This window comes from Tursiops truncatus, chromosome 2 (assembly GCF_011762595.2).
Source record: "Tursiops truncatus isolate mTurTru1 chromosome 2, mTurTru1.mat.Y, whole genome shotgun sequence".
NCBI lineage: Eukaryota > Metazoa > Chordata > Mammalia > Artiodactyla > Delphinidae > Tursiops > Tursiops truncatus.
This window is the reverse complement of record NC_047035.1, coordinates 11,076,808-11,095,250: the sequence shown is the minus strand read 5'-3', so window position 1 is coordinate 11,095,250 and position 18,443 is coordinate 11,076,808. Positions and strand designations below refer to the sequence as shown.

General features: G+C 38.5%; 1 protein-coding gene across 3 annotated transcripts in view; it reads left to right on the top strand.

The window, feature by feature from the left end:
• Window positions 1-18,443, top strand: part of UNC79 (unc-79 homolog, NALCN channel complex subunit) — a 201,812-nt gene that overhangs the window by 152,336 nt on the left and 31,033 nt on the right. For all 3 annotated transcript variants that reach the window (XM_033850688.2, XM_073800093.1, XM_073800094.1), the window contains 6 exons: window positions 123-235; window positions 324-409; window positions 1,303-1,476; window positions 5,059-5,127; window positions 8,516-8,626; window positions 16,231-16,335. In XM_033850688.2, coding sequence (XP_033706579.2) covers window positions 123-235; window positions 324-409; window positions 1,303-1,476; window positions 5,059-5,127; window positions 8,516-8,626; window positions 16,231-16,335 — 658 coding nt within the window. The remainder of the gene's footprint in view (window positions 1-122; window positions 236-323; window positions 410-1,302; window positions 1,477-5,058; window positions 5,128-8,515; window positions 8,627-16,230; window positions 16,336-18,443) is intronic.

Below are 18,443 nucleotides of genomic sequence, written 5' to 3'. Positions count from 1 at the left end.
AATGACAGTGGGATATTCCATAAGAGGACTGATGTGTATGTGAATAAATAAGTAAATAAATACCTGAACTCATGCTGGTTGCTCCAAGATTCCTTGTGTTTTCTCTCCCTGGTCAACACCAGCATGATGCTCCCCGGCAATGCAGCGGGGGTGGCCAAGCAGTTCCTGCGCTGTATCTTCCATCAACTGGCTCCCAATGGCATCTTCCCGCAGCTGTTCCAGAGCACTATCAAAGGTAATTCATCCATGGGGAATCCAGACACCACAGACGTGGCTAGGTGCTGAAACCCAAACGCTACTAAATCTGATGGTTGTCTTTCCAGATGGGACTTTTTTACGGACCTTGGCCACGTCTCTGATGGACTTCAATGAACTGAGCTCTGTTGCTGTCCTCAGTCAGCTCTTGGAGGTAGGTTTGCTTTCTCGGCACTCTGAGCCCCTGCCGAAATCACTGCTGAGGAAGAAATTCAAAGTCATTTAATTTAAGTATTAAATTTTAAATGTCAAATTAAATTTTAAGTAATTTAACATTAAAAAATTTAAAAAATGAAAATTGCCAACACATAGAATAGTGTCGGTTGGACACTGCTGTTTAGTGCGGACTTAGAATTTACTTGAAGTCTCTGGACCCCTTCGCTAAGAGGTGCATGCCAGGCGTGGAACACTCACCTCCACAAAACTCTCCAGCTGTCAGAATGGGTGGTGCGCAGATGCATGTGCATCGCATCACGAGGCTTGGATTCAGGTTTCAGCTTCACTGTTTGTTTGTGTATCACAAGATCTGGGTTCGAGGTCTGCTTATTTTCTGTATCATGAGACTTGAAGCTACTTCTCACCTCCACGGCTTATTCGCTGTATCGCTTTACTTGGAGTCTGTCTCCTGTCCTCTGCTCATTAGCTTTGCTCGGTTAGCTTGGAGGGTTGGCAGATTGCCGTAGGGACTTTGCTGTTGCTATAGTAGTCATCCTCAGTATTTGGCCGGTGGAGTTGCCAACAAGCATCATTCACTGCGTTTCTTGACACCTAACCACACCAATTGTAGATCCTTAAAAGGTGTTTCTAATTTCCTGTTCACATGTCACCCTTTCTCACTGAGTCAGAGATCAGTTTCCCCCCCAACTTTGTGTGGACTCGTCCATTTTTCCCTGTACTCCTGAAGTTACAATGATTAGCCTTTATAGCAGGCACACAACACGTGTTTATAGTGCGAATATATGATTTTTAAAAACTGATCTTCGCCAAATAGCTGTATGAATTCCCACACTGTTTCAGCAGTTGATTGCCTATGCTTTGTGTTTTTAGGGTCTAAATAACAAAAAGAATTTACCAGCAGGGGGTGCTATGATACGCTGTTTGGAAAACATTGCTACCTTCATGGAAGCTTTGCCCATGGATTCTCCTAGTAGCCTCTGGGCAATCATCAGCAACCAGTTTCAGACTTTTTTTGCCAAGCTGCCTTGTGTTTTGCCTCTGAAGGTAAGCTGAGCCCAGGATTTCATTTTAAATTACTTCCTTATTGTTTGCAGATCATCTGGGTCTTGGGTGATTGAATGTTTCATAAAGGACTATAAGGAGTCTCTTTTAGCCACAGAGTAGAGAGTGTTATTTAGGTTTTCTCTTCAAATGTTACAGATTGACAGTAATATGCAGTGGACCTTTTGACTTAGTGATTTCATGTTTCCGGTTGAGTAAAACATAAAAAAGTTCAGGAAGACGTTAGTAGATTGTGTTCATCTAGAAATTTTTCTCAAAAGGATATTAAATAAAAGCATAATAGTTTCATCTAAAAGGAGACCAGACATATATAATGTAAGGCTTCAATTTTACAGCATTATCTAAAGGGAAGTGATTGCTTCTGTGTGTGTGAATAAAGTACTTAAAAGACCAAGATGATATTTTTCTATTTGACAACTTTACCCCTCCTCCCCCTCCTCCCTCCCCCCGCCCCTGCCCAACGCCACACCGCCCTCCAAGAATACACACAAAATTACCTAGCTAGAAATCTGGTAGCCTAAGGAACATTTTCCATATGAGCCCATTAAATGCAAAACCAGAATCCTATACTGTCAAAACTGGAAGAGACCCATAAAAACCATCCTTTCCAATGCTCCCATTTTCCAGATGGAGATCTGCAAATTCAGAGAGATAGTGGCAGTGTAAAGATTAGAACTCAAGTCTTCTGACTCCCAATCCAGTGTCCTTTCACTAGCAGACTCCTAGAGTCCTTCTAGAACAAGGGTGGATTAGAGGCACTCAGGTCTCTATAGCAGGGAGAAAGGAGGTAGCTGGGAGTGGCCATTGCTGTGTCTTTGAACCTCATTGGTTCCACAAGCTTTTTGTGCTTTATCCAGGTCACAGGTAAAAATATTCAACTTGCAGCAAAACTGGATCTGACAAGTGAAGTTACACGTTGGCAGCACTACTTCTGAAATGAATATTACATATATGTAAAATGTTTTTAAAAGACCAACCACCTCTGATAATACCTTTTCCCAAATTGGCAAATTTGGAAAATGCGACCCCCAAATAAGGTCTGTAAGGATGATAATTCAGGGACCCTTACCTTGGTGTATGCTGGTTTCTTTGAGTCTGAAATTACTGTAAGACGCAGGAATACTGAGATCTTTGCCATCTCTCACATCCTGTGATTCTTGTCTATCCAGAAATCTAGAGTAGTTGAATAAATCCAAGCAAAGAGAATTGGTACTTTGAAACTATATATGTACATAGCTATTGTACATATACACTTAGGAAGTCAAGTGCATGCATTTTTTAACATCTTTATTGGAGTATAATTGCTTTACAATGGTGTGTTAGTTTCTGCTTTATAACAAAGTGAATCAGTTATACATATACATATGTCCCCATATCTCTTCCCTCTTGCATCTCCCTCCCTCCCACCCTCCCTATCCCACCCCTCTAGGTGGTCACAAAGCACCAAGCTGATCTCCCTGTGCTATGCGGCTGCTTCCCACTAGCTAGCTATTTTATGTTTGGTAGTGTATATATGTCCATGCCACTCTCTCACTTCGTCCCAGCTTACCCTTCCCCCTCCCCGTATCCTCAAGTCCATGAAGCAACTGACAAAGGATTAATCTCCAAAATTTACAAGCAGCTCATGCAGCTCAACATTAAAAAAACAAACAACCTAATCCAAAAATGGGCAGAAGACCTAAATAGACATTTCTCCAAAGAAGACATACAGATTGCCAACAGACAGACACATGAAAGAATGCTCAACATCATTAATCATTAGAGAAATACAAATCAAAACTACAATGAGATATCATCTCACACCGGTCAGAATGGCCATCATCAAAAAATCTACAAACAATAAATGCTGGAGAGGGTGTGGAGAAAAGGGAACCCTCTTGCACTGTTGGTGGGAATGTGAATTGGTACAGCCACTATGGAGAACAGTATGGAGGTTCCTTAAAAAACTAAAAATCTAACTACCATACGACCCAGCAATCCCACTACCGGGCATATACCCTGAGAAAACCATAATTCAAAAACAGTCATGTACCAAAATATTCAAGTGCATGCATTTTAACACGACCACATGGACCCTCCCTAGGAGCAGAGAGCCATTCAGGGCCATTCATTGCTTAGGAGCCACACACTTTTAGAGAAGGTGTGGGGCAGGCATGGCAAATTCAAATGCCTGTAGGGCGGTGCTATAATGAAAATATTTAACTTGAACATGGACTAGTTGGAAGTATTGCCAGCTGGAAACAATTAGTAAACCTAATCTGTAATAATCAGTCCTGTCCAAAGGGACCCTGACTGCAAGGTTAATGAGTGGAGTGGAGTGAGATAAGGAGAATTGAGACCCTTGAGAACTGGAGAGCACCAGTCCTTTCTAATGGGGTCAGCTGCTACTCCACTCTAGCCAACTGTTATTTGAGAATGCAATCCTCATCTCCCCACGTTTCCTAAGATATTTCCTGACTTCCTTCATAGGTCACTGTGGGGACCTGATGAGCACCCGGTTTTCAGCCCCTGGTTTAAAGTAATGTAAATGTCACGTCAACTCGTATGGGTATTGAGCAGATTAAATAGACCAGTGGTTCCCTTAGGAGGTATTGATACTTGTGAAATGCTTTCAGCATTTATCTGAAAACTTGCCCTGCTGGATTTTGTCTGGGCACTGCCTCTGATCATCCTATGCTGTGTATTTAATCTCTGGGGAAAACATTAAGCCATTGAAAGACCTTCTGTAGTTTGTTCTCATCAATTTAGAGAAGTGGATTTCAAACATCGGTGTGTGTCAGTGTCCCTGAAGGACTTGCTAAAAATCTGAATCCTGGGCCTTATTCTGAGAACTTCTGGTTCAGTAGGGGTGCGACCTGAGGATTTGCATTCCAACTAGTTTCCAGGTAATAGAGGTGCTGCTGGTCCAGGGATCATACTTGGAGAAACACTGGCTTCGTTTGTACTATCTTAAAGAGGTTCGTATTGTGCACAGCTGCAGAGATTTCACTGTAACCTGCTATTTTCATATATTTAACAATGTTAAATAATATCATTGCTTATTCTTGCTATAACATTTTCCCCCAAACCCAGTACACGTTATTTAAAAAGTACATTTTGATGTGGAATTGTGCCAAAATATGCTACTTGATTTGTGAGGCATGATTTTCTGTTGTAGGAATTTTACTGCTTTTTCTTAGGTTATTGTTATATCTTTTCGTAGCAGAGAAATGACAGATGAAATGTTCTTTATTTGGACTAATAAGCCTAATGGTTTTAAATTGATCTAAGTAGGTTTTTTTTTTCAACAGGACCTTTCACAAATTAATAGACCTCTTTAGGATTGGGCACATTTAATATCAATTAATATTATTTAATTGTTTAACACTGTTTAATTAATGGTTTAATGAAATTTTTAAAGCTAAGAATTTTTTTTTCAACATGAATATATGGCATGGAAAACTGTAAGGAGGCAGCTATATTTCAGATTTTTTTTCCCTAAAATAAATGCTTAGAGGAAATATATGAAGCAAAAGATATGTTAAGAAGAGTACTGACTTTTACTTTTTTTGTATTTGTTCATAGTGTTCTTTAGATTCCAGTTTGAGAATTATGATTTGCCTCTTGAAGATACCCTCTACCAATGCCACAAGGGTATGTATGTTTCAGAAAAACATAACCAGTTGGTTATTTGGTTATTTTTTTAACCTAAAAAGACAGGCATATAGGAAGCAATACTGAAGAAATAGTTATCACATACTGAATGCTTCACTTTCAACCTTTTTTTTTATATTTATTTTTTAGTGAAGTATAGTTGAATTACAATGTTGTGTTAATTACTGCTGTACAGAAAAGTGACTCAGTTATACATATATATACGTTCTTTTTCATATTATTTTCCATTTTGGTTTATCACAGGATATTGAATATAGTTCTCTGTGCTATACAGTAGGACCTTGTTGTTTATCTATTCTAGATATACCAGTTTTCATCTGCTAATCCCAAACTCCCAATCCATCTCTCTCCCACCTTCCACCCCTTGGCAACCAACAGTCTATTCTCTACGTCCCTGATTCTGTTTCATAGATAGATTCACTGTCATATTTTAGATTCCACATATAAGTGATATCATATGGTATTTGTCTTTCTCTTTCTGACTTATTTCACTTAGTATGATAATCTGTAGTTGCCACTTTCAACCTTCTGAAAGTGCCTAGTATGAAGAACTCTAATAGATTACAATATCATTGGTCCTTTTAGTCCTGGGCCATGTCCACCAGTTCATCCTCAATACTATGAACTAGATGATCCTTCCAAACACAGATCTCATCGCACTGGTTCCTTGTTTAAAATCTTTGATAACTTCTCCCTTCTTTTAAGATAATGTCCAAATTCCTTAATGGAGCATACAAGAAGGTACTTCATTAACTTGCAAGCCTACCTTTCCTAGTTAGTCTTTGGCTACTTGTCCCATCCCTGTGCTTCCTGGGTACTTTCAGAATCATCATCATTATCATCAGTGAAACAATAACCACTGTTTGCTGAGCACTTACCATATGGCAGACATTGTGCTAATTTATAATCTTATTTAATTTCATACTTCCTTGCCTTTGCTTAGGCCATTTCCTTTGCCTGAAATGCTTTATACCCTTGCTGGTGAGTGAACTCCTTCTCATTCTTCAAGATGAGAATCTGAATTCCATTCTAATTTATAAAGGCTCACGTTTTCTGTAGCAACTTCCTCCTATATCAGATCCCACAATACCTGACAGAGCTCTCTATATGAGCAGTTACTATACTGAAGTCTCCCCAGTGAGCCTGTGAGCTTTATGAAGTCCAGCACTATGGCTCATTTACTTTCGTATTCCTGGCTACATTCCCAGGCTGCACTATATGCAATAGTGCAATAATTTGTATTGCAATGGCTTGTAGCTACTAGTTAATATACCAAGAAGCCACATCCCCTGTAACTTTTTACCTTGACTGTGCTTGCATAGACTCATGGTTTATGCTGGAAAATTGCATAGAGATCATTTGGTCTAGTCTGCTCATTTACAGATAAGGAAACAGGCTCAGAGAGATGAAGTGTCTTGGCCAAGGTCGCAGAGCTGGTTACTGGAAGATTTGAGACTTGAATCTATGTCCTTTGATTTCCAGCTTTTTTATTTGTCTGTTGTACTGTATTGCCCCATTACCATGCTGCTTTGCTAGATAAAAGAGCAAGTTTCTATATAGGTCTGAATTCAGGTTTCTTTTTTTGACCAATAAGGATGTATATCAACCAGAGACATATTCCTATCCCTATCCCTGTTCATTCATTATTAGTGTTTTAAGGCAACAACATTTATACAACGCAAACAATACTGAATCAATAATACTATTTCAAAGAGTGTCTCTAAGATTTTCTGCATGGAAAGCACTGCATGGTTTTGCGGGTAATACAAATAACAAACATAATTCCTATCCTCAGAGGCAGCTATCATGTAATGAATTCATTTTTGTATCCATAAGGAAAAAGGACCTCAAAAATGCACATATTCTTTGATTTAGTCATTCTTTTTCTGGTAATCTATTGTAAGGAAGAAAATGCAAATTTCATGCAAAAACATATTTATTGAGATATTATATATAATAAAATCTGACTTTTGTGGCCATTAAAATGGATCTTTATGAAGAATTAAATAGCATTGGAAATTTCGTACGTTATTATCTTAACAAAATGTAGTATTATATATACGTGTAAGATTTCAACTGAGTAAACTGGTGTGTGATGAAGAAGAGAAATATATCAAAATGTTATCACTGGGTGATGGGAATATGGATGACTTTTATTTCCTTATCTGTACTTTTCTACAGATCCTGCGTTTGCACACTGAGCATGTATTACTTTCATAATCCAGATAGTTAGGACCATAGAGGTTGAGAAGTAGTGGAAATCACAGCATCGAAGTCTTTTGGAGCCCAGTTAAAATCCTGTCTTCCCTACAGAGCAATTCTCCCTCTGGAAAATTGCCCTGGAATTTGAGTTTGAATTCCATTCAATGGCTGTATGGCCTAGGCAAGTTACTTGCCTACTTAACTGCCTCAGCTGAAGAATGGGGATAGTAAAGCTTCAGAGAGTTATGGCGCAGTTCATAACTAACAGTGATGGAAGGCTTACTGTTGCCAAGTGCTTTACATACATTATCTTCTTTAATTCTCACAACACTATTGAGATGGAGGTCATTATTATCCTCATTTTACAGGGAAGAGAATTAAGTCCAGAGAGGTTAAATCACTTATTCAAGGTCACAGAGAGCTAAAGTTTGCAAACACTGGTGTGAAATTCTAGAGCTTGTGTCATTAATTATTATAATATACTTTCTCCCCAGGATTGTTATCAGAAATTTAAATGAGATAAACGAAACAAAAGCGTGTAACTCTGCTTGCGACTTAGTAGGTGCCCAATAAATGTCTCTAAATGACTTAAAGCATAAGGATCTAAAACTGACCCTTTATGGGTGGGATTCAGATGGGGAAACCAAAACTGACAGCCTTCCTGGTAAACACTGGCAGGAAGCTGGGTCCTGATGTGTATTATCTAAGCTAATAGTGCTTTGGTACTTACGTGCAAGGGTGGTTTGTGCTACTTACCTGAGATGACAGGCTTCTAGAGGAGCTGGGTCTGATGAACTCACACATGCCTAAAGATTCAGAGAAATAGAGCGGGAGATCCTAAAGCAAACTTCACAGAGTCTTGATTGCTGGTGGTGGATATGAGGATAAGATTGGAGTTACATAGGTTTATAAATGATGCCACATGGAAAAAAATGGATTCTTTTTAGCAATAAAATGATTAATTCATGCTCTTTGAGCCATTGATTGAAGATTCAGTTCTGTTCTTGTTAGACAAACAGGGTTGCTACAGTAGCCACCTGGCAACAGATTTGGAATTAAGAAAGAGTGATCCCATTAGTTAAGGTATCATTAGACTTTAATACTTTTTTAAATGAAAGAATCAGCAATTGATTTTGGTTTTATTTTGGCCCCAATCTCATTGCAGAGTTTGTTGGAACCATTTTCAAAACTGCTCAGCTTTGTAATTCAGAATGCCATCTTCACTTTGGCCTACCTGGTGGAGGTGTGTGGCTTATGTTACCGAGCTTTCACTAAGGTAAGGTTGCATGTGTGTTTATGTGTCCCTGGGAAACAAAAAACTGGCAGAAACATATTCTTTCTAATCAGTATCAAATCCCTCTTAGGTTAATTGCCTCAGTATAGTTAAAAGTGAGTAATTCAACTGAGGTCTAATAAAATTCATTAGAAGGAAACACTTCGCACACACAAATATATAAACTATACATTATATATGCAAATGTGGAGAACTGAGGGTCATATGGTTTAGAGGAGAAGCGGTATTCCGAATGAAATGAGATAATGGTCTAAATGACCTCTAATGTCCTTTTCAAGTTCACCATCCTATGATTAGTGGGCAAGCCATCAGTACATATCAATTTTATACCCAGAGTAGAAAAATACCCGCTTGTCATTTGTAAAAGCCTGTGGAGAGCTCCTTAATTCTCATCATTTGTCTGTCTCCCCAGTTCTGGGTTCTTGGCCTCTGAGACTGTAATCTCATCGTTTGTCATCTTGCTTTGATAATGGTTTCTCTATTGCATTATCTTTAGTATCCCCTGCCCCACTACTGAGGAAGTGGAAAAGTACTGCTTGCCCAGTGCATATAGCAGCCTTGTTGGTACTGATAGACACTATCCTAATGGAAAAGCAGAAGGCAGGACAAATTGAGAGCGTTGCTGTCCTTAAGAACAATGTGCAAATGCTACTTTTCCAATTTCCAAATTTATTTTCAATGGGCTTTCTGTTTCTGTTGTTCCCTCTTAAACATTCAGAATACTCCTTTATTCACGTTGTCCACTTCTACAAGCCCTTTAATTCCTCCTAAAAATCTAACTTTTATCAAGGTTTTCATTCTATTTAAAACATCCTTGTCTCCTTTCTTACCATCTTGTGTCCATTCCACCATGTTAAGTGTTTCATGATAACCTTCTCTTTAATCTTTATGATTATAAACTGTTTATTACTCTGCCTGGAACAATATGTTTTCTAACTACGAAAATAATCAGTGTTTTTTTCTTCTTTCAAATCCTTCCTGAAAAATAACTTTTCTTTTTTTCCACTTAAAAAAAAAGACACAGCAGCAAATACAATGAAAAGATATTCTATTTTTAGAAGTCATTTTATTTCTTAATTTTCTTTATGTTTGATTTGTTTAAATTATATATTTTATAGAGGAGGAATCATAATGAGTTTGTACTTTCTATGCTGTGTACTATAAGTATTGATTACAGTGGACCTTCCACTATTTTGAATTCAAGATATTTTTTTAAATATCTTTTTAAAATATTTTAAATATTTAAAATAGTTTTAAATATTTAAATATTTTTTAAAAAATATTTAAATATTTAAAATAGTTTTAAATATTCATTATGCATTATATCCCCTCATAATCTATCATAACTTCTGTGGCCTCTCTCTTCCTGTTGTCATCTACCCTTCTTCATTCTGCAACTCAAAATGACTGTTAGTTGTAGAAAGCTTTGATCTAGGGCATTCCCACCTTTTTCACAGATAATGAGAAACTATAAGAAATAGCTAAAGAAATAGCAGTATCTAATTGAGGCTTCTCCTCAACTGCTTCACAATACTGTGTTAGTTTCTGTTGCACAACAAAGCGAATCAGCCACATGCATACACATGTCCCCATATCCCCTCCCTCTTGAGCCTCCCTCCCACCCTCCCTATCCCACCCCCTAGGTCATTGCAAAGCACTGAGCCGATTTCCCTGTGCTATGCTGCTGCTTCCCACCAGCCAACTATTTTATATTCCGTAGTATATATATGTCAATGCTACTCTCACTTTGCCCCAGCCTCACCCTCCCACCTCATGTCCTCGAGTCCATTTTCTATGTCTGCCTCTTTATTCCTGCCCTGCAACTAGGTTCATCAGTACCACTTTTTTTTTAAGATTCCATATATATGCGTTAGCATACAGTATTTGTTTTTCTCTTTCTGACTTACTTCACTCTGTATGACAGACTCTAGGTCCATCCACCTCACTACAAATAACTCAATTTCATTTCTTTTCATGGCGAGTAGTATTCCATTGTATATATGTGCCACATCTTCTTTATCCATTCATCTGTCGATGGACATTTAGGTTGGTTCCATGTCCTGGCTATTGTAAATAGTGCTGCAACGAACATTGTGGTACATGTCTCTTTTTGAATTATGGTTTTCTCAGGGTATATGCCCGGTAGTGGGATTGCTGGGTCATAGGGTAGTTCTATTTTTAGTTTTTTAAGGAACCTCCATACTGTTTTCCATAGTGGTTGTATCAATTTACATTCCCACCAACAGTGCAAGAGGGTTCCCTTTTTACCACACCCTTTCCAGCATTTATTGTTTCTAGATTTGTTTGATAATGGCCATTCTGACTGGTGTGAGGTGATACCTCATTGTAGTTTTGATTTGCATTTCTCTAATAATTAGTGATGTTGAGCATCTTTTCATGTGCCCAAGAAAAGACATAGAAAGGTAATAGCTTTGGAGACTATTTGGCAATCGGGCAATCTCGATAACTTGAAAACTGTCCCACTTAAAATGCTAGAAGTGATGGATGAAATGTAATAAACATGATTTTAAATATATAGCAAATTTTATAAGAATGAAAGTTGAAAAAATGAAAAGGGAATTGAGAACCAGAGTGGTAAGCATATAAGCTGATATTGTAGCAGTCTTGGGGTAGAGAAATTGATTGTTTTGGTAACTCAGTAGCTTGAGTTTTTTGTTTTTAATTGAAGTATGGTTGATATACAATATTATATAAGTTCCAGGTGTACAATATAGTGATTCACAATTTTTAAAGGTTATACTCCATTTATAGTTATTATAAAAATTGGCTATATTCCCTGTGTGGTACAATATATCCTTGTAGCTTATTTTATACCCAATAGTTTGTACTTCTTAGTCCCCTACCCCTTTCCCTTTCTCTGCTGGTAACCACGGGTTGGTTCTCTATGTCTGTGAGTCTGTTTCTTTTTTGTTATATTCCTTAGTGACTTGAGTTTTAAAGCCCATACAGAGAAAGGAAATGAAGTCTTGGGACTATTTCAGGCTGGGAGTTGGAGCTGAGTTGTCCCCAGGAGAAAGCCAGAACCCTTGAAAGGCTATATGTTTGAGAAAAGTTTGATTTGGAAAGGATATATTCTTATATGGAGGTGACAAAGAATGGGCTCTGTCTGAGCCTGGGAACTGAAAGATTTGTAGTTTCCCTTGAGAATTAGTAAACATGAGCCTGTCTTTGAACATGTTTAGAATTTGCATGCTCTGTGAACCCCCAAAAGTCAAATAAATTGGTGCTGGGCAAGTAATTGCATTGGAGTGTCTGGCAGAAGCAAGCTCAAAATCAATCCTCAAAGCTCTCTGGAGGGATATGCCTTCAACCTAGGCCCAACAGGATTCCCATAATTAAAATCTGGATGAACATGAGATCATGATCTAAAATTACAAAACATGTGAAGAAATAATCCACCATGAGCTACTTTAGCATAGTCAACAAAAATCAGATTATTCCCCCTAAGAACTTCCAATATTAGAACAATGTGATAGAGACTATAAAAACATACTCTGAATGATAAGCATTAAAAGATGAATTAAAAACTTGAGAAAAGATCTAGTCACTTAAAAAAAAAACCAGATAGATTTGAACAAAGTAGAAATTCTAGAAATGAAATAGTCATTGACATAAAAAAAACCTCAGTGGACAGGTTAGAGAGCAAATTAGACATAGCCAAAGAGGGATTTAGTGAAATGAGAATAGATCTGAAGAAATTATATAGCATGCAGCAAAGGGAGATAAAGAAATGAAGAATATAAAGAGAAGATTTAGCCAGTAAATTTGAAATCTTGGGAAATAGGGACAATTTTCTAGAAAAAATGTAATGTGTAACAATCAGAAAAAAGATGGCTAGACTTAAATGATAAAAAAATGGAATCAGTAGTTAAAAACCATTCCAATTTTTTTTAACATCTTTACTGGAGTATAATTGCTTTACAATGGTGTGTTAGTTTCTGCTTTATAACAAAGTGAATCAGTTATACATATACATATGTTCCCATATCTCTTCCCTCTTGCGTCTCCCTCCCTCCCACCCTCCCTATCCCACCCCTCTAGGTGGTCACAAAGCACAAAGGTCCCTGTGCTATGTGGCTGCTTCCCACTAGCTATCTATCTTAAGTTTAAAAACCATTCCAATTTTAAAGACAACTTTCATTAAACATTTAAGGAGCAGATTGAGCTCTACTTTATGCAAACTAAAACAGAGAATAGAAAAAAAGAGAACAATTTGCAACATATTTTATGAGGCCAATAGAATTTTGATACCAACCAGACAAGGGCAGTAGGGGAAAGGAAAATTATAGGCCAGTTATACTTCAAAGATGCAAAAATTCTGAATGAATAATCCCAGGTTAATGCATTAAAAATAAAACCTCATGCTCAGTCATAAAAAAGAATGAAATTCTGCCATTTGCAGCAACATGGATGGACTTGGAGGGCATTATGCTAAGTGAAGTAAGTCAGACAAACAAAGACAAATACTGTATGATATGACTTATATGTGGAATCTAAAAATACGACAAACTAGTGAATATAACAAAAAAGAAACAGACTCACAGATACAGAGAACAAACTAGTGGTTACCAGTGGGGAGAGGGAAGTGGGGAGGGACAGTATAGGGGTAGGGGATTAAGAGGTACAAACTATTATGTATAAAATATAAGGATATATTGTACAACATGGGGAATATAGGAAATATTTTATAATAACTATAAATGGAGTGTAACCTTTAAGAATTGTGAATAAATATATTGTTCCCCTGGAACTTATATAATATTGTATGCCAACTATACTTCAGTTTAAAAAATTAAAAAAAACTAAAGCCTCATGACCTAGTGAGGATTCTCTTGTAATATAAAATTGGTTTAAATATTAGAATATCTATTTATGTTGCCAGATTAAAGGAGGAAAAGCTTTTATCATTATCTCAAGAGATACAAAAGAAGCATTCTATATAATTCAACATCCATTTGTGATAAATCTTGTCAAACTAGGACTAAAAGGGATAACTTGATAAAGGATGTCTACCAGAAATCTCTAGGAAACATTATACTTATGGTGAAATGCCAACAGTAGTCCCTTTAAAATCATAAGTAAGACAAGAATGGCCATTATCACTGCTTCTATTTGCTCTAGTTCTGGAGGTCCTGCTCAGTTGAGTAAGACAGGAAGAAGAAATCAAAGTATAAGGATTAGAAAGGAAAAAAACTCTCCCTTTTCATAGATGATGTGATTACAAATGAACTGAAGAGAATCTATCTAGACACCTTTTTATAACTTTTATGAGAGTTCAGCAAGGATGCTGATACAAATGAATACCCAGAAATCATCTACCTTTAATTATTCAGCTACAAATGATTATAAAATATACTTTTAAACTAGCATTTATTGTGGCAACAAAAAATGAATCTAACAAAAATATGCAATAATTTTATGGAGATAACCAGAAAATTTTATTAAACAACGTTAAATAAATGGAGACAGATCTCGTGTTCATGAGGACCCAGCATAATAAAGATAGCTGATTCTCACAAAATAACCTATAAATTTAGTATAATTCCAATAAATATCCTAGACTTTCTCTCCTGTTACTGATGGACTAGATAATTTGAATGTATCCTCCCACTGGATTTGAAAAGTTTCTTAAAAAAGTGAACAAACTATTCTCTGAAAACTTTTAAAAATCATCAAAATGCTAACCAGATATAGAATTACCAGGCTAAGATCTGAGAGAACACAGAAATGCAGAGATGTGAGCCTAGCACTGAAGACCTTTTTTTTGCTCTGGGGGTGTTTGCCTATCTGAAAGATGTGACAATTCTGGAAGATCCAGGAGGGTAGGGGGAAAAAAGTCAGAATCCAGGACCTTCCAAGAGTGGAGACTCTCTGATCCTGCACCTCCTGCACCTTTTGGCTGGGACCACTAAGTAAAGATAACCCAGAAGTAAAGTTGTCCTCACATGGACACAGATCCCTGTCAAGACCTTTGGTGGCCCAAGATAAGATATTACAAGGTTTGTATGTGTATTAAGGTAACCCTGGATCACGAGTGCCTCCAGTACCTGGTAAAAAATGAAGAGAAAGCTCTTTGGAGGAAGATAACATTTCAGGCCTCAAATTATTTCTAAAAATATTTTAAAAATAAAGGATGCAACATGCAAAGATAACCAGACATATGAGGAGGCAAGACACCACAAGTGAGAATGAGTAGAAAGAAAAGACAGTGGATACAGACCTACAGGGTCTCCAATAAGTTGGTTATGATCAAGAAAGGACACATAGGGGACTTTTAAGGTACTTGTGATGTGTACCTGACTTGGGTGCTGATTACATGAGTGTTCAATCTGTGCTAATCTGTTTATCTGTTCACTTACATTTTATGTACTTTTCTGCATGTGTGCTATATTTGACAATAAATAAAGCTTACAAAATTGAAAATATTCTAGCATTGCATTAACAAGGACAGATCAATGAATTTCAGTATGTTCATACAATAAAACATCATTAAACTGTTCAGTTGAAAGAATGAGAACATATGTATCAACAGGGACTCACTTCAAAAATATAATGGAGGGCTTCCCTGGTGGCGCAGTAGTTGAGAGTCCGCCTGCCGATGCAGGGGACACGGGTTCGCGCCCTGGTCCGGGAAGATCCCACATGCCGCGGGGCGGCTGGGCCCGTGAGCCATGGCCGCTGAGCCTGCGTGTCTGGAGCCTGTGCTCTGCAACGGGAGAGGCCACAACAGTGAGAGGCCCACGTACCACAAAAAAAAAAAAAATATATATATATATATATATATATATATATATATATATGTAAAATGGAGTAAAAAATTATAAGTTGCAGAAAGATTTGCATTGTATGATAACATTATAGAAAGTTAAAAACAAGCAAAAATAACAGTAAGCCTTATAATGGAGGTATACATATGTAGTAAAAGTGTAGTACATGAAATAATAAGCACCAGATTCAAAATAGTGGCTATTTCAAGGAAGGGAGAAAGAAAAGAGAGCACTCTATAGGTAGCTTCAACTATTTCTGTGATGTTTGATTTTTGATAAAAAGTATTAAATAAAGCAAAATGCTATGATTTAACAAAGATGGGTAATAGGTAGATGATGTATTCCATCTCTCTGTTTTTCTGTATGCTTGAAATAGTCCACTTAAAAAGTAAGCTCCTTTTGAAAGGATATGAGACCCTTTCAACAGTGTTACATGTTTTTCTCTACATCATTTTCTATTGAAAAACATCCTTTTAGATTTGTTTAGTTTCTGCAGTTCTTGGAACCTCTCCTCTGTGAATAAGAACCAAATCTCGTGGTTTCAGTCTTTAAGAGGTAGCCTGTCTTTTTCTCATCCATTAAATTATGTGTTCTCAGTGCTTCACTAAACTCATTACAAACACAAAAATGCCCTTTTTCTTTTTTCTTGGGTTTATTTCTTAAGGACAGTTCATTATGCATTTTTAAATACTGTTTCTTATTTCTGATCTGTGAATCTTTTGGAAGCTCTTTTGACATAGATCTATTCTAACTGAAGTTTTAGAAATCGCTTACCTTCTTCTCTCTTGTTTCGTTTAGGAGAGGGATAAATTCTATTTGTCTCGTAGTGTTGTTCTAGAACTCCTGCAGGCCCTGAAGCTCAAATCTCCTTTACCGGATACAAACCTCCTTCTGCTTGTCCAGGTAGGCTTATGCCTCATTTCACTTTTCATGAAATTCACTTATGTTTGGAAAATTTAAGGAAGGTGTGGGACATATGCATAAATTAAATGTCTGTCCAGAGATAAGAAATAATATCTTACGTGAGCCATGATCTGTCTATTACTATGCACTTGGCACTTCCACTGGCCAAAAAAGACCGGAAAAGGAGTATTTATTTTGTTCCTACTGTGGAACTAGTTCTGTGAAAAACGAAAAAGAAGAATGAAACGATAATGTGTCTGCGAGAAGTTTATGGTCCAGTAGGTTGGAGGGGCAGCCCATTAATGGCTACCAGAGCTGAGGCAGGACTAACGAAGCCAAAAATGAGCGACCCGGAGGCTGAGGTCTGATCGCGGAGTCGCATGAGTATGGATGGGTCGCCAAATCTCTGTGAAGCAGAAGTGAAAGTGAGGGTGGGCCCAGCCAGATATGATCAAAAGGCAGGACGGACTGAGTCCAACCAGGGTGGGATGTGGGTGTGAAAGAACCAGCACCACAGGAGCCCTAAGGCAGGGGGCAGGGCTTGAACACATACCAGGCAGGCTCTAGAGAACTTGCAAAGATTAGTGCTTTTGGTTGTAGGGCTGCTTACGAGAGGCTCTAGCTCTCCATCCCTGGCATCCTAAGCTCAGCATCTTAGGCAAGTGTGCAGGTTTTGATCACACAAGATAGGCTGCAATTAGTGCCGTGAGTGAGAAAGAGATGTAGATAAAGTCCTAGGGGGGAGTTAAGAGCAGGAGGCATCTTACCTCATATGATGTGAAATCAGGGAAGACTTCATGAAGGAAGTGGCGTTTGAACTGGGTCACAAAGGACTGGTGGGTGCAGGCCAAACTCTGCCTGGGGTTGGAGTTCAGCACCAGAGGCTGACCATCTTCAAGCAATAAAGGGAGGCTTTAGCAGAAAGATGGAATAAATTTAGGAATAACGACATGAGGATGGGTTTAGAAAAAGGCTGGCCATGCCAGGGGTGTCAGCAAGGGATCAGGTAAACTGGGATCCTGCCTCTTACCCCAAAGGTTGAGCCTGGTTTTAAAGACTTGGTCATGAGCTGCAGCTGGGATCAGGGTATCATTCAGCCTGCGTTTGTGCAAAGTACCCAGGAAGTGTGTCACAGCTGTTTCAGTTCTCCCTGCTGAGCGTTATGACCAGTCCCAGAGTCTGGGCCTACAAGGTTGAGCTTAAATGAATGAAGGAAAATGGAGCTTGATATCAAGCTGTCGGTTTCCCTGAATCTTAGGTACCTTGGGTGCCATTTGGAGAGATGAGGGAGAAGGGGAAATTAATGGAGCACCTATTAAGTGCCAGGCAGCATGCTGGGGTTTTATATATCCCCCTCACTCCTTCAACCGTGAGAGGAATTGGTCCTGTACCACAGATGAGGAGACCGCGGCTCGGGGGGGTTCAGTGACTTGCCCACGATCACACAGCTGGCATAAGTAGCGTAAGCACCCGACCACAGGGTCTAATCAGTATAGAGCACAGCCTAGTCAGGCCCCGCACATCACTTGCCCGGATTACCGTTAATAGCTCTTAGCGTTTTGCACCGTTTATTTCTCCCCACGTCAATCCAGTCTTATAGCCTATGGCTGCCTAGAGGAATTTTGCTAAAACTCTGCTCTTTATCATATCACTCTGTGCATCGAAAACCTCCGGTGACCTTGTGGTACCCGAATTGTCAAGGTCTTCCATCATCTGGCATTATTTCCCACTACAAATATTTACTGACCACCTATCTTCGGCTAGGTTCTGAGGATATAGAGATATAAAGGCATAGGCCCTACCCTTATAACGTGCTAACCAGTATACTGAAAGTCTGCACGGTATATAAACTACTGTGGAGGAGGGAGTGGCCAGCTCAGCCTGGGAAATGGAGGAAGGCTCATTAACCGTTATGAGCCCTGACCTGGCCCAGGTGCTGGGGAAACAAAGATGAATGTCATGGCCCCTTCCTCCCAGGAGTTTCCTGTCGGATAGGGGTAGCTGACATCGAAACAAAAATTCCCGACGCAGTGTGATGGGTACGGTAGCAGAGGTGTGTACTGAGGAGGGAAGTGGTGTAGAAAAGGGATCGTATGTTTTTGAAGGGT